This window comes from Macaca fascicularis, chromosome 6 (assembly GCF_037993035.2).
Source record: "Macaca fascicularis isolate 582-1 chromosome 6, T2T-MFA8v1.1".
In the NCBI taxonomy this organism is placed as follows: domain Eukaryota; kingdom Metazoa; phylum Chordata; class Mammalia; order Primates; family Cercopithecidae; genus Macaca; species Macaca fascicularis.
Window position 1 is genome coordinate 108,763,739 of NC_088380.1, and position 17,941 is coordinate 108,781,679.

The 17,941-nt window shown below is 33.1% G+C and overlaps 1 protein-coding gene across 1 annotated transcript in view; it reads right to left on the reverse strand.

Moving 5' to 3' along the window:
* Positions 1–6,902: 6,902 nt before the first annotated feature.
* SLCO6A1 (solute carrier organic anion transporter family member 6A1) overlaps positions 6,903–17,941 on the reverse strand; it is a 145,587-nt gene continuing 134,548 nt past the window's right edge. Inside the window, exons 12-13 of the mRNA XM_045394049.2 lie at positions 8,281–8,436; positions 6,903–7,080 (exon numbers count right to left, since the gene is read on the reverse strand). Coding sequence (XP_045249984.2) covers positions 8,303–8,436 — 134 coding nt within the window. The 3' untranslated portion in view covers positions 6,903–7,080; positions 8,281–8,302. The remainder of the gene's footprint in view (positions 7,081–8,280; positions 8,437–17,941) is intronic.

Below are 17,941 nucleotides of genomic sequence, written 5' to 3' on the forward strand. Positions count from 1 at the left end.
GCCCAAACCAACAGAATATACATTCTTCTTAGCACCACATGGCACTTATTCCAAAATTGACCACATAGTTGGAAGTAAAGCCCTCCTCAGCAAATGTAAGAAAACAGAAATCACAATAAACTATCTTTCAGATCACAGTGCAATCAAATTAAAACTCAGGATTAAGAAACTCACTCAAAACCACACAATTATGTGGAAACTGAACAACCTGTTCCTGAATGACTACTAGGTAAATAACAAAATGAAGGCAGAAATAAAGACGTTCTGTGAAACCAATAAGATCAAAGACACAATGTACCAGAATCTCTGGGACACATTTACAGCAGTGTGTAGAGGGAAATTCAAAGCACTAAAAGCCTACAAGAGAAAGCAGGAAAGATCTAAAATTGACACCCTAACATCACAATGAAAAGAACTAGAGAAGTAAGAGTAAACATATTCAAAAGCTAGCAGAAGGCAAGAAATAACTAAGATCAGAGCAGAACTGAAGGAGATAGAGACACAAAAAAACCTTCAAAAAATCAGTGAATCCAGGAACTGGTTTTTCGAAAAGATCAACAAAATTGATAGACCACTAGCAAGACTAATAAAGAAGAAAAGAGAGAAGAATCAAATAGATGCAATAAAAAATGATAAACGGGATATCACCAACAATCCCACAGAAATACCAACTACCATCAGAGAATACTATAAACACCTCTATTCAAATAAACTAGAAAATCTGGAAGAAATGGATGAATTCCTGGACACATACACCCTCCCAACATTAAACCAGGAAGAAGTTGAATCTCTTAATAGACCAATAATAGGCTCTGAAATTGAGGCCATAATTAATAGCCTACCAACCAAAAAAAGTCCAGGACCAGATGGATTCACGGCCGAATTCTACCAGAGGTACAAAGAGGAGCTGGTACCATTCCTTCTGAAACTATTCCAATCAATAGAAAAAGAGAGAATCCTCCCTAACTCATTTTATGAGGCCAGCATCATCCTGATACTAAAGTCTGGCAGAGACCCAACAAAAAAAGAGAATTTTAGACCAATATCCCTGATGAACATCGATGCGAAAATCCTCAATATAATACTGGAAAACCAAATCCAGCAGCACATTAAAAACCTTATCCACCATGATCAAGCTGATGATCAAGCCAGCTTAATCCCTGCAATGCAAGGCTGGCTTAACATATGCAAATCAATAAACGTAATCCATCACATAAACAGAACCAATGACAAAACTATATGATTATCTCAATAGATGCAGAAAAGGCCTTTGACAAAATTCAACAGCCTTCATGCTAGGAACGCTCAATAAACTAGGTATTGATGAAATATATATCAAAATAATAAGAGCTATTTATGACAAACCACAGCCAATATCATATTGAATGGGCAAAAACTGGAAGCATTCCCTTTGAAAACTGGCACAAGACAGGGATGCCCTCTCTCACCACTCCTATTCAACATAGTGTTGGAAGTTCTGGCTAAGGTAATCAGGTAAGAGAAAGAAATAAAGCGTATTCAATTAGGAAAAGACGAAGTCAAATTGTCCCTGTTTGCAGATGACATGAGTGCATATTTAGAAAACCCCATCATCTCAGCCCCAAATCTCCTTAAGCTGATAAGCGACTTCAGCAAAGTCTCAGGATACAAAATCAATGTGCAAAAATCACAAGCATTCTTATACATCAGTAACAGACAAACAGAGAGACAAATCAGGAGTGAATTCCCATTCACAATTACTACAAAGAGAATAAAATATCTAGGAATCCAACTTACAAGGGATGTGAAAGACCTCTTCAAGGAGAACTACAAACCACTGCTCAACAGAATAAAGGAGGACATGAACAAATGGAATAACATTCCATGCTCATGGATAGGAAGAATCAATATCATGAAAATAGCCATACCATACAAGGTAATTTATAGATTCAATGCCATCCTCATCAAACTACCAATGACTTTCTTCACAGAATTGGATAAAACTACTTTAGAGTTCATATGGAACCAAAAAAGAGCCCGCATTGCCAAGACAATCCTAAGCAAAAAGAAGAAAGCTGGAGGCATCATGCTATCTGACTTCTAACTATACTACAAGGCTATAGTAACCAAAACAGCATGACACTGGCACCGAAACAGAGAGATAGACCAATGGAACAGAATAGAGCCCTCAGAAATAATACCACACATCTACAACCATCTGATCTTTGACAAACCTGACAAAAACAAGAAATGGGGAAATTATTCCCTCTTTAATAAATGATGCTGGGAAAACTGGCTAGCCATATGTAGAAAGCTGAAACTGGATCCCTTTCTTACACCTTATACAAAAATTAAATCAAGATGGAATAAAGACTTAAATGTTAGACCTAAGACCATAAAAACCCTAGAAGAAAACTTAGGCAATACCATTCAGGGCATAGGCATGGGCAAGGACTTCATGACTAAAACACCAAAAGCAATGGCAACAAAAGCCAAAATTGACAAATGGGATCTAATTAAACTAAACAGCTTCTGCACAGCAAAGGAAAACACTGTCGGAGTGAGCAGGCAACCTACAGAATGGGAGAAAATTTTTATTTTAAAAAATTAACCAAGCAAACCATCATAGACATATTTCTGGAAAAAGTGCCACTTTCTCAAGAAAAGCCTCAGGCAGGTCCTTCAGAAGTTATTCCAGAAAAAGGCATTATTATCATAAAAGATGACAACTCCATGCCTGTCATTGCCCCTGAAGACCTTCCAGTGGGACAAGTTGTGATGGTGGAAGACAGTAATATCAATGATCCTGACCCTGTGAAGGACTAGATTAATGTGAATTTTTGTGTCTTACTTTTTAACATAAAAGTTTCCAAAGTAAAAAAAATAAAAATTAAAAAATTAAAAACAGAAAAAAGCTTATACAATAAGGTTATAATGAAATAATTTTTGTTGTTGTTCTTAATTCCCTGAGAATATTCATTTTGTTTGAAACTTATATAAAAGTTAATACATTTTTTAAAATTTAAAATTTTAATTTTATAAAGTAAAAAAGGTACATTGAGCTAAGATTAATTTACTATTGAAGAAAAATATCTTTTATAAATTCAGGGTAGCCTAAATATACCGTGCTTACAAAGTCTACAGTAATGTAATGTCCTAGGCCTTTACATTCACTCAGCAGTCACTCACTGATTTATCCAGAGCAATTTCCAGTTCTGTAAACTGTATTCATGGTAAGTATTCTATACAAGTGTATGATTTTTTAAATTTTATATGCCATACTCTTACTATTCCTTTTCTATATTTAGATACGTCGACATACATCAACACCTGCCATTGTGTTATAATACAATTGCCTCCAGTATTCAGTACAGTAATAAGCTGAACAAGTTTGCAGTCTAGGAATAATAGACTATACCATATAGCCTAGGTTGGTATGCTTAAGCTATGCCATCTAGGTTTGCATAAGTACACTGTATGATGCCTGCACAACACTTCTTAAAATATATCCCCGGTTTGAGTTGACATATGAGTATATAAGGAGGTATACCAAAACTTTACCTTTTTATAAATCCAGTATTCTACTCTGGATGAATAACAGAACAGTACCTATTAGAAAAATGTATGCTGTGCTAACACATAATTGGAAACATAAGCTGAATTTTGATATGAAAAAATAGTCATGTGTCACTTAACAATGGGGATATGTTCATTGTGAGAAATGTATTGTTAGCGATTTTGTTGGTGTGCAAATATCATAGAGTACTTACACAAACTAGAGTATATTGTCATTGTACATGCTATCCAATCACTTGTAGCTCCTTACTGACCATATAAGCTGTGGATTTTGTGTGCTTAGAGGCCATCTTGAACAAAACAACACAAGATTCAATAAAGCACAAGAGAAAATAATGCAATTAGGAAGCTGCTGCTCCTGCATCATGATGTGTCGGGGCATATTGTTTTAAAGCAAACTTTTTTATGAAATAACAATAAAAATTATAGTATGGTATTGTAAATACATAAACCAGTAACATAGTCATTTATCATTATTATTATCAAATATTATGTACTGTATGTATAATAATTGTATGTGCTATACTTTTATACGACTGGCAGCACAGTGGATTTATTAACAGCAGCATCACCACAAACACATGAGTAATGTGTTGTATTATGACATTCTATCATTGGCCTATTATAGTCTTATGGATTGTATAAGGATAAACCACCTTTGTATATGCAATCTGTCATTAACTGAAACATCATTATGCAGCCAATGACTGTTAATACAAAACACTAGAGACTTCTTTTCAAATAATTATTGTAAAATTCAACTCTTTGTGTTATGTCTTGCATTTAGATAGAAACAAGTTTATGTTTTCTATTATTTTCTTATGTAGGATTTTCAACTTGGAAGATAGGTGACCGAATTAGAGGTTGGGGTTGATTAAAATATCATGTCCTTTGCCCAATTTTTAGTAGAATTATTTGTTTCTTGCTTATAAATAAGTTTAAGTTCATTATATATTCTGGATATTAGACTCTTGTCAGATGCATAGCTTGCAAGTATTAAAATTTCAATACCGCCATTAGAGAAATGCAAATAAAAACCACAATGAGATACTATCTCATACCAGTAAGAATGGCAATTATAAAAAGGCCAAAAATAATAGATGCTGATAAAGTTGTGAAGAAAAAGGAATGCTTATACACTGCTGGTAGGAATGTAAATTAGTTCTGCCATTGTGGAAAGCAATGTGGCAATTTCCCAAAGAACTTCACACAGAATTACCATTTTACCAGTGATGTCATTATTGGGTATATATCCAAAGGAATGCAATTCATCCTGCCATAACAACACATGGACAGAGATGTGCATTGCAGCCCTATTCACAATAACAAAGGTATGAAATCAACCTAAATGCCCATCAACAGTAGACTGGAGGAAGAAAATATGGTACATATACACCATAAAATGCTACACTGCCATAAAAAGAATGAGATCATCTCCTTTGGAGCAACATGGATGGAGCTGGAGGCCATTATCTTAAGCTAACTAACAAACCCAAGAACAGAAAACCAAACACATCTTCTCACAACTGGAAGCTAAATTGTGAGAACACATGGCCACAAAGAGAGGAGCAACAGACATCAGGGCGTACTTGAAGTTGGAGCGGGAGAGCAGGGTGAGGATGGAAAAACTACCTATTCATTACTATGCTTATTACCTGGGTGACAAAATAATCTGTACAGCAAACTCTCATGACATGCAGTTTACCTATATAACAAACCTGCACATGTACCCTGAACTTAAAATAAAAGGTATATATATATGTGTGTGTGTGTGTGTGTGTGTGCGTGTGTGTGTGTGTATAATCAACAGGGAAGGACTACAATTAATGTTTATAGCTAGTAGAAACCTCCTGTATCAAGAGTCAACAACAGATTAATAAATTCATCACCAGCACTTTCAATAGCAGATATTCACAAAGTAGTCTCACATTAGTTTGAAAACCCATGTTGTGCTATATGTGATACCCAAATAAAATATATTATACAATGTTAAAAATATGAAGTGTGCTTTTAAAAAATATTAAATTGGCCACACCCTTACTTCTCTGTGTCTGCCAAATTGAAATAACAAAATAAATATAAAAATGGGAGTAAACTCTTTATAGTGCTGAAAACTGACTAGTATGCCAAATTGACACTTTCCCAGCTACATATTGCATTTCTAGACTACAGTTAACATCAGATTAACTGCTAGATGTTACAAGCAGTAAAATTTCAATCTAATATAAAAAAAGAATCCAGAAAAGAAAAAGAGTAAGAACCTGGGGTTTTCATAACAATCATTTTAAGAACTCAGAACAAGTGCAACTTGAGGAGCACAAATAAATTATCATCAATTTTAAAATATGAGCATTTCCACTATAATATCTTGCATGCATTCCCTTACAGTGTCCCTTTAGGCAAAATTAAGCACCTGGACTGAGTAGGCTTATGGAGAAAATATTGTAAGGTTAAACCACTCAAAAATATTCAACTTTGTAACCAGAGCTCTAACAAAAACAATTAGAATCTTAACACATCTTAGCACAGTTAAACCTCCACTACCTTTTCTATCCACTACCATACTCAGTCCTCTGTAGGATTAAATGCTGGGGCTCACCTTCCTCCTTTAAAACGTAGATCCTTGAGGATATGAACTCCAAAAAGAGGCCAGTTTCATCAAAGTTAGAATTCCAATATTTAGAAGTATCTTTCTAGCTTCTCCATTTGCACTTGCAGTATCCTAATGTACATTAATACTCTCCAAAGTATAATGATCCCTGATGGCATTACCTCATTCAAAACTGACTCCAAAGGAAGGCACTTCTGTGGGATTTTTAGCATTTTTTAAGATTTAATTTATTGCTAAGTTCTTCTCTAGAATAGTGAAAACCTTCCCCTGATTATTTAAAGAGGTATTAAATTGGAATTAACCAATAGAACTTCTGAGTTATATTTACATTACTTCCCTGTTTATCAATCCTCCATGAATTAGTTTGTGATACAGAAACACATATCCTGTTACAGCAAAAATCTACATTTAAATTTAAAGTTTTAACAGTGCTTCCTAACCTAGAATTTTTATTATACCTTCACTGATCTATTTTCTGAAAAAAAAGAAAGCAAGAGAAGCATAAACAGGTAATATGTATCTATACACACCTCCCCTCCCTACAAACATACCTTACAAGCATGTTCAAAGTGGCTTTGAATGTTATTTTACTTTATTTCCTAGTTGTATAATTTTTAACATGATATTTCTAGACAGCAGAATATTAAGAAGAGATGTAAATAATCTAAAATTATTAAACTTTAATTCTCCCAGTAACCCCTAAAAATTCTACATACATTAAAAACTTTATCAGAAATGTTTCATAATAGGGCACTTTATTATGAAAATGCAGATCACCATAAATACATTTTTGCTACTTATGTCAACATCATTTGTGATTTTCCTCTTCTGAAAGTTGGGCACAGGAACAAATGTTGGAGAATCTTTAAAAGAGAAACTCATTTTCACACTCTGATCCTCAAACGATCTGCATCCTGCTGGTTCAAACAGAGAAGTGTCAAGCAATCAAGCAGGGTTTTACATGAAGACTAGTTTATAGACTTTTAAAATGCATGTTGAAATAAAATGTATAGCAGGAAATAAAAAAGTAGAGTAGGATATGAATATTCCCTGCTTCACATTTTCTTCTGCTAGCCACGACCCTGAATTGCCCACCCATCTACATAGGGACACTGACTAATGTTAATAACAGGAGAAATTTTGTCAGCTATTATCACTTCTCCCAAGAGAACAAAGAAACATTGTAGAGAACTTTGTTTCACAACAATCTGATTTGTATACAATATTTGGAAAATATAATTTCAATTGATGTACAATAATGTATAAAAATTATTTTAAAAATCTCTATACAAATGCATTTTAGCTTAAAAAATCTATAAATAGCTGACACATTTTCTACATTTAAATATTTCTTCACATTAAATAATTATGATTAATTATAAAACAAAGTGTAAAAGTAAGCACAAAAGTGGGTTTCAACTCAGATTATCAGTTAGTCTTTATCAACAAAATTCAAGTGAAGGTAAAAAAGCAAATGTAAAAAGGTAAAAACAAATTAAGTAGAAGTATATTGAATTTTATGTTTACTAAGATTAAAGAAGCATGAAAATATTTATTGTAAACTAGTCAATTAACCAAAGAAATTTTCTGAGGAAACTGCTATATGTCAAATCATAGATAAATAAAATGTTAATTTTCAAAAGGTTTAAAATAGTCCTTTTTGGAAAATAAATACAACTTTAATTTCAACTATAATCATATGAACTTAAGTGGCAAATATACTTTTATTTAGAAAAATGGAGAAATAAATATCTACAGCCCAAATCAAAAGTACTAAGAATAAAAAGGGAACCTAATTAATTCTAAATAGCAAAAGTCAACAACTAATGGGATATCACTTCAGTCAAAATTAACCTAGGTGTATTTTCCTATTTTCACTCAATCTCTTTCAATCAAAGTATTATCTTTTATTGAAAGTATTAAATTTGTATTGTATATTTTTAAAAATTTTAAACACAAAGGCTATATTATTATATTTGCACTCAAAATATAATAAAATATATAGAATTATATGAAGTACATTTGTTTAACATGTAATTACATTACTATTATTTTAAATTTTATTAATATTAATAAAATATTTCATTGATAGATTGACAATGTGTAATTCTTACACGATGATGATCCAGTTACAAGTCAGTTTCTTTCTTTCTTAACTTTTGGATTCTTCACAGTTATATTTGGGATGTCAGTGCTCTCATTTACCTGACGTTTGTACATAAAAAATGCAGTAGTAGTGAAGATGATAGTGCATAGTTTGCAGAGAAAAGCTAAATTAAAAAAATGCAATGATCAGATATGTCCATGTATTTAGAACAAAAATGTAAGCAAAAATGCTATTTACCAAAGAAAGGTTAAATATATTTCACCTATAAAGGTATAAATCCCCAAACTGTAGAATGTAATTAATGCCATAAAATTATATTGTTACTTAAAGGAGATTTTTAAATGTTTATAACATATTTTAGATTTCTTAGACATATTTCTTAAACCCCCTTCCCAAATGCAAGGTGCGCTATTACCACATAGAACGTGTTAATTCTGAAACATAAAATGTAAATTCTGACTTTCAAAACTTAACTATCAATAGGAACTAAAGCTAAGTCATTTCATGTAGCTTTGCTCTTTTTGAAATATTCATCATTTCTGAAATACAACAAATATTACAGAAAAGTTAATTATGTAGGTTTTTAAATCATTTTCATGTTTCAAGTTGCAGAAGGTTTATACATTACAACATTCCAAGCATTATATAAACATACTTGAATATTGGATGCAATATTTACTTTTTTCAATTTTTTTTTAATTAATTCTTTTTTTTTTTCTTTTGAAACAGGGTCTTACTCTGTCACCCAGACTGGAGTGCAGTGGTGCGATCTTGGCTTACAGCAACCTTGACCTCCCCGGCTCAAGCAATCCTCCCACTTCAGCATGTGCCACCACACCTTTCTAATTTTTATAGGTTTTGTAGAGACGGGGTTTTGCCATGTTGCCCAGGGTGCTCTCTCAAACTCCTGAGCTCAGGCAATCTGCCTGTCTTCGAGTCCCAAAGTGCTGGGATTACAGACATGAGCCACCACCACGCTTGGCCTTTTTATCTTTTTCCTGAAACAAGACCTCCTTTTATTGTTCAGGCAGGGGTGCCACTATCATAGCTTACTGCAGCCTGAACTGCTGGGCTCAGGGGATTCTCTGGCCTCAGCCTCCTGAGTAGCTGAGACTACAGGGGGTGATACCACACCTGGCTAATTTTTTATTTTGTAGAAATGGGATCTTGCTAGGTTGCCCAGGCTGATCTTGAACTCCTGGCCTCAAGTGATCATCTCGCTTTGGCCTCCTTAAGTGTAAAATATTTTACAGCCACAATATCAATTATCTGACATAATGGTTTCAAGATAAAAAGGAAACATTAATGATTCTATGCCATTTTTAATGAAACAATAACATTTTACACATTTTAAGGGGAAAAATACCATTTTTTAATGATAGTTATATCTGACATAGTTGTAACATTAAGCAATTGTAACATAGTAAATAACACAGTAAATAATTATTGTAAATTATTCTCTTGAGTGTATAGCTTGTGAAGAAAAATTGGGCAATTTTGAACAACCACCACAACCCAGTAATGCTTCCAAGAAAAAGGGAATTGTTGCAGCAGGCAAATTATCTGAAAATGATAGGAAAAGCTAGATTAAAATCTTCCTTTTAAAGACTTGATAGAGCTGATGAAGAAATGAAAAAGAAATAGATTAATATCCAAGGCAGGGCAGAACTTAACTGGAGGTGATCCGACTTTTGCAACAGTTTTTTTCTCTGTGGTTATTTTCTATATTGGATGGGGGCAAGGGGCTAAGATAAAAACCTTTACTCTGGCAAAAAAATGCTGCTGAAGAACAAAGATTCATTTGGTCTAACAGGGCTGATGCGACAAAGTTGAAGACAGCAAAGGTTTCAAACAAATAGCAAGATATATGCTGGATATCAAAAGCCAAGAAGGTCAGAACACTCAGTTATGTAGCCTAGTTGTGAAGCACAGGTGGGTCTACACAATTTTGCCATTGTTCACATCTAAAGCACTACTATAAGACAAAGTTCTAATCACTTCCCCCTCGAAATTTTGAAGCCAGTGGGGAACCAAATCAAACTAAAGCTGCAAACTAGTCACCAGTTGAGTCAGAAATTTAATAACTTACCCTCCACTTAGGTAGAATAACAGAAAGAAATTGTCCCTCTCTGAAGGTAAATATTTATTTCAGTCTGTATCATTCTATTACACAAAAGGCCTGGAATGCAATCATATGTTGCAAAACATATGAAAAAGCAAGGAAATACTATTTCCCATTAAAAGTGGAAGCAGTCAATAAAAACATACTCAGAGAGGTTCTAGCACTTGGAATCAACAGGTGGAAACTTTAAAATAATAATAATTATGGTGAAACATATTTCTGTTTATTTATCTACTGGAAAAGGTTGATAGGGTGCATGAAGAAATGAGAAATGTTCAGTATAGAACTAGAAACTACAAAATGAAGTTTGTAAAATAACTAGAAATAAAAAAGGAAAGATAACAGAGCATCCAAGATACATGAAGTAATATCAAGTGATCGGACATATATTAAATGGAGCCCCAGAAGGAGAGAGTAGGAAAAATGAGATAAAATAAATATTTTGAATAGTGATGTCCAAATACTTTCCAAAAACGTAGAAGACATCAACCCATGGATCCAAGGAGCTCAGCATACACAAAAGAGGGGAAAAAAAAAGCAGCGATACACAGAAAACCATACTTAGGCTCATTGTAGTCAATTTAACAAGAGTCAAACATAATCAAAGAGAAAATCTTGAATAAAATCCAAATAAAAAGACATATTACAAGTTGGAAAGCAATATCACAAATGATAACTAACTTCTCACCAGAAACAATGGAGACCAGAAAGTGATGTAATATCTTTAAAGTTCCGAGAGTTACAGGATTCCATATTAAGCAAAAATATCTTTCAAAAAGTAAACATAGCCAAAATACAGTCTCAATAAAAAAAAGGTAAAATAATTCATCTCCTGTATAAAAGAAATGCTAAAAAAGATGTTCTTCAGGTACCTATACTAGATAGAATATTGCAGATCTGCAGAAATGGCACATATTTAGATGAACCTGAAAGAATACATGTACACATACACATACACACACACACCATATTAATATTAAAGACGAGGTAGATTTTAAGAAAAATATCACTAATGGAGGGGGAGAAATGGGCATTAAGTAATAATAAAAATAACAATTCATCAAACAGACATAAAAATCCTATGTGTGTGCGCCAAACAATAGGGCTTCAAAAAAACTAAAGAAAAAAATGGGAAAATTAAAAATAGAAATGGATGTATTAACCAAATTGCAAATTTTAGCATCCCTCAAGTCAGTAATAGAACACAAATACAAAGATACAATCTGAACATGATCTGAATAATACAAAGTGAGCTAACTGATATTATCAAAAACAATACCAAATAACTGCCAAATATGCATTTCTAGGTGTATATGAATAATTCATGAGACAGAGCATCTGATGGGTCATAAGAGACGTTTCAACGAATTTCAACTTCTGTGACCCACCAATTCCACTTTTGGGGATTTTTACCCAATAAAAACAAAAACATATGACTATGAAAACATTTGTATAAAAATGTGAGCTGGGCACAGTGGCTAGCACCTGTACTTCTAAAACACTGGGAAGTGAGGCAGGAGGATCGCTTGAGGCCAGGGGTTCAAGATCAGCCTGGGCAACACAGTGAGACTTCCTCTATATTAAAAGTAAATAAATTAGCCGGGCATGGTGGCATGGACCTGTAATTCTAGCTGCTCTGGAGACTGAGGTGGGAGGATTCCTTGAGCACATTAGTTCGAGGTTACAATGACCCATGACACTGCACTCCAGCCTGGGTGACAGAGCAAGACATTGTCTCAAAAAAATATATACACAGAAGCCTCATTTATAATAACCAAACACTGTAAACAATCCAAGTATTAATTAATAAGAGAAAGGATAAACTATAGCATATTCACAAATTGAAATAGTGCTTAGTACCCAGCAATTTCTATAAAGCACAAGCTAATGCTGTAGAAAGAACATTAACGAATCTTCCAAGAGCATAAAATTAAGCAAGATAGACACGAAAAAGGGTCCAGTCTTCTACTTATGTAAATTTCTACACCAAATAAAACTAAAACATTTTTTAAAAATCTGAAAGGAGTCTATCTGAAAAGGAGGGAAAATGACTAGAAAAGGTCATGGAAAAAATTTCCATATTTTGTTTTGGGTGTTGTTTCCACAAGGGTATTCAATTATCAAAAGCCATCAAGTTGAACTTCTAAAATCTATGTTAATTGCATTAATTATACCTCAGATTTTTTAAAAAAAAAGAGTGTTGTTTGATATATATACCTATAGATATAGACATAGATATAGATATATATAGATAGATAGATATAGATACAGAAACAATCTCACTCTGTCACCCAGGCTGGAGTGCAGGGGCATAATGTCAGCTCACTGCAACCTCCACCTCCCAGGCTCAAGTGAGTCTCTTACCTCAGCTTTCTGAGTAGCTAGGACTATAGGCATGAGCCACCACTTCCAGCTAATTTCTGCATAGTTTTTTACAGACAGGGTTTTGCCATATTGCCCAGGCTGGTCTTAAACTCGTGAGCTCAAGTTATCTGCCCACCTTGGGCTTCCCAAAGTGCTGGGATTACAGGCATGAGCCACCTTAATATATTTTTTACAAACCAAACAGTGTGACCATCACCTGAATCATGAATGAAATATCATTAGCACCCTAGCAACCATACTCATGATTCCTCAAGGTCACTAACTGATAAAAGTTAGTTTTGTTTGCCCTTGAATATATTTATATAGCAAGCCAAAATTATGTAAGTGGAATTATACAGTGCCTACATACTCATTTGTGTCTGGTTTCTTTCATTCAGAATAATGTTTGTGTGATTCATCCATATTTTATGTAGTTGAGCGCTTTTCATTTTCATCGTTGTATAGAATGCCATTGTTGAATTTACCACAATATATTATCCATTCTATTGTTGTTTTTGTTCGTTTGTTTGTTTGTAGTTTTTTGGAGATGGAGTTTTGTGCTTGTCACCCAGGCCAGAGTGCAGTGGCATGACCTTGGCTCACTGCAACCTCTGCCTCCAGGTTCAAGTGATCCTCCTGTCTCAGCCTCCTGAGTAGCTGGGGTTACAGGTGCCCGCCACCACGCCTAGCTAATTTTTGTGTTTTTAGTAGAGATAGGGTTTCACCATGTTAGCCAGGATGGTCTCGAATGCATGACCTCAAGGAATCTGCCCACTTTGGCCTCCCAAAGTGCTGAGATTACAGGCATGAGCAACCGCGCCTGGCCCATTCTATTGTTTTGGGGTATTTGGTATCTTCTTTTGTGAAGAATTTTTTCAAGCTTTTTATCCACTTTTTTGTAAGGTTATCCTTTATTTATTGATTTTGGGGAGTGCTTTATTTATTCTGGTCAATCTTTTTCACTTTGGTTCCCTGTATTCCACATTGTTATCTTTTATCTTATTTTTTTTTGGTAATAATTTATTAATTTTACTACAGTCTGATTTATTTTCTAGGTACTACTTCATGTGTCCTGTTTATGTTCTTCCTACTCCAAGAGCATGAAAATATTCTCCAATTTTTCTCAAAAGGCTTTATTGTTTTATCTTTCATATTTAGATATGCAGTGTGTCCAGAACTGATGTTTGTATAAGATGTGAGATAAGGATCAAAACACATTTTATTAGATATGCATAAATAAAATGGCCAATAACATTTTTTGTTTGTTTAACCATTGCAGTGTCCCCTTCATCCTAAATTAGTTGAGTGTGCATATGTGGGTTTGTTTCTGAATTTTCTATTCTGTTCCATCAATCAATGTGTTGATGCTTGCACCATTACCACATTGTATTAATTATCATAGCTCTATAATAGGTTTTTATATCTGTTAGCACATATTCCTCAATTTTGTTTCAACTTCAATATTCTAATAACAATTCTTACCCTTTAACTTCCCACATGAATTTTAGTTATTTTGTCAATTTCAAAAATATCTCTTGGGATTAATTCATGATCACATACTGTAGATTATTTTAGGACAAATGGCATTTATTAATGTTCTTATCTGTTAACTTTTTTCCATTTATTTAGGTTTTATTTAATTTTTCACAAATTGATTTTGTAGTTGTCAGTGTAGACATTTTGTACAACTTAAATAAATTTTTTATTGGTATTTGATTTTTTGGTGTTATTGTATTTATTGTATTGTATTCTAATTTGGTTGCATCTGGTATTTGGAAGCAAAATTGATTTGGTACATTGATTATATATTTAGCAACTTTGCTGAATTCATTTATTAATTCTAATACATTGTGTTCCCTGATATGGGTGCTAATTACAGGTGTGTTCAATTTATTAAAAAATGTGTTGAGCCATACATTTATATATGCTCTTTCTTATATATGTATATATTATATTTCAATAAAAATTCTATCAAAGAGACAAACCATGTGAAGGGGTAAAAATGGTAAACTAAGAAACAAAATGTTTGCAAAAGGCTTATCTACTCTACTGCAAATGAACTAGAGCTGATGGAATCCTTCATTTGAGGTAAAGGCATTGGATGAGTCATCCTAATTAAAACTTTCGATTTAAAAAAGAAAGATCAGATAGACTTCCTTGCCAACAAAAAGAACTCATAAACTAATGCAACAAATTTTATTAATATTTTGAGAATCTGATTAATGTCACAGCCTTTTCCCCAGGAGGAAAACATTGAACATACAAATATGTGTCCCAAATTTTCCATTTCAAATATACTGGAGTTAATTCTTAGTGCTTAAGATTTCACAGATCACTGTTGAATAACCCATGCTCTAGAGTAGTGCTAGGCATAGAACCTTCAGCAATAAAGGCAGTCTTCTACATCTGCACTGTTCAACAGAGTAGCCACTAGACAAATGTGATCATTAAAGATGTAAAATTTGCCTACTGTGACTAAGGAACTAAATTTTTAATTGAATTGAATTTCAATTAATGTAAATGTAAATTTAAATAGCCACATATGGCAAATGTCTTCCATATTGGATAGTACAACTCCAGCTCCTCTAACATATTAAGAGCTATCTTCAGCAGTTTACTATGGTTGAAATCACCTGAGTACTTTATTTAGAGTAAGCATGCCAACCACCAACCCATGGAATTCTTTTTTCCCTAAGCTTTATAATGGTTTAATTGACAAATAAATAAATAGGGTACATATTTATAGTATAAAACATTAGTTTTTGATAACTATACACTGTAAAATGATTAAATCAATGTAGTTAATATATTTATCATATTATTTGCTTACTTTTTTGTGGTGAGAACATTTAAGTTCTATTCTCTTGGCAATTTTCAAGTATACAATACATTAACCCAAGTCACCACATTGAACAATAGATGTCAAGAATTTATTACTTCTGTCTAACTGAAATTTTATACCCTTTGACCAACATCTCTCATTTCCCGTTCCCATCACCAGCCGCTGTCAACAACTATTATTATCTGCCTCTGTTTGATGTTTTTTAGATTCCATGTATAAGCGAGAGCATGCTATATTTGTTTCTCTATGCCTAGCTTGTTTTGCTTAACATGATGTCCTGTAGTTTCACCCATATTGTTGCAAAAGACAGAATTTTCTTTCTTTTTAAGGATGAATAGTATTCCATTGTATGTATGTATCTCATATTTCCATTATCTATTTATCTGTCAATGAGCATCTAGGTTATTTCCATACCTTGAGTATTGTGAGTAATGCTTCAATAAACATGGGAGTGCAGATATCTCTTAAACATATTGATTTCATTACCTTTGGATATACACCCAGTAGTGAAATTGCTGGATCATGTGGTAGTTCTATTTCTAATTTTTTGAGAACCTGTTTTCAGTAATGGCTGTACTCTTTTGCATTCCCATCAACAGTGTACAGGGTTCCCTTTTTTCCACATCCTCACCAATGTTTATCTTTTTGTTTTTTGTTTTTTGGGTTTTTTTTTTTTTTTGGTAATACACATTCTAACAGATGTGAAGTGATATCTCATTGTAATTTTCACTTTCATTTTCCTGATGATTAGTGATTTAAGCATTCAAAAACATATTTGTTGGCCATTTTTATGTCATCTTTAAGAAATATCCTTTCAGGTCCTTTGTTCATATTTTTAATCAGGTTATTTCTTTACTTACTAATGATGTTTGAGTTCCTTATATATCCTTATTAGATATATGGATTGCAAATATTTATCTTATTCCATAGGTTATCTCTTTACTATGTTGATTGTTTCCATTGCTGTGCAAAAAAGCAGCTTTTTTGTTTGTTTAATATAATCCTATTGTCTATTTTTGCTTTTGTTGCCTATGCTTTTGGGTTCATATAAAAAAAATTGCCTTTTCACTATGTTTTCTTTTAGTAGTTTTATAGTTACATATATTATGCTTAAGGCTTTAATTCATTTTGAATTGATTTTTGTATATAGCATGAGTTCAATTTTATTCTTCTGCATGTGGCTATCCTGTTTTCCCTGTGCCGTTTATTGAAAAGACTGTCCCATTGTGTGTTCTTGGCACATGTATTAAAGATCAGTTGTCTATAAACGCGCAACTTATTTCTTTGTTCTCTATTCTGTTTCAATGGCCTATGTCTGTTTTATGCCAGGACCATGCTGTTTTGATTACTATAGCTTTGTAGTATATGTTGAAATTAGATAGGGTTATGCTTCCAGCTTTGTTGATTTTGCCAAAGATTGTATTGGCCATTGAAAGTCTTTTGTGATTTCATGCAAAGGTAAATAGAGCCGATAGACATCTGTGTCTTTTTCCTGATCATAAAGAGAAAGCTTTCAGCTTTTCACAACCACGATATTAGTTCTGAACAACTAATATATTTGCTTTATTGTGTTGATACATTCCTCTATATCTAATTTTTTAAGGATTTTTATTACGAAATGATGCTAAGTTTTGTCAAATACTTTTCCTTCAGCTATTGAAATTATCATATTATTTTTATCCGTTATTTTATTATGGCATATCACATTAACTGATCTGTGTATGTTGAGCCATTCTTGCACCTTAGGGATAAATCCCTCATGATCATAATATATGATCCTTTTAAATGTACTGTTGAATTCAGTTTGATAGTATTTTCTTGAGTATTTCAACATCTGTGTTCATCAGGGATATTGGCTCTTAATTTTATTTTCTTTGGAATGTTTTCATCTAACTTTGGTATCAGGGTAATTCTGGTCTCATAAAATGAGTTTAGGAGTGCTCCTTTCTCTTCAGTTTTTTTTTTTTTTTTAAGTTTGAGAAAGGTTAGTATTATTTCTTCTTTAAATGTTTAGCAGAATTCACCAGTGAAGTCGTCAACTCCTGGGCTTTTCTTGATTTTGATTGCTAATTCAACTCCTAGTTCATTATTGGTCTGGTCAGATTTTCTACTTATTCATGATTATGTCTTTGTGAAGTTTTATGTTTATAGGAATTCGTTCATATTATCTAGGCCATCCAATTTGATGTATAATTTTTCATAACAGTCTCATGATCCTTTTTATTTCTGTTGCATAACTTGCAATGTTCATTTATAATTTTATTTATTTGAGTCTTTTCTCTGTTTTTCTTAGTCTAGCTAAGGGCTTGCCAGTTTAATTTATTTTAGCAAAAATCCAAC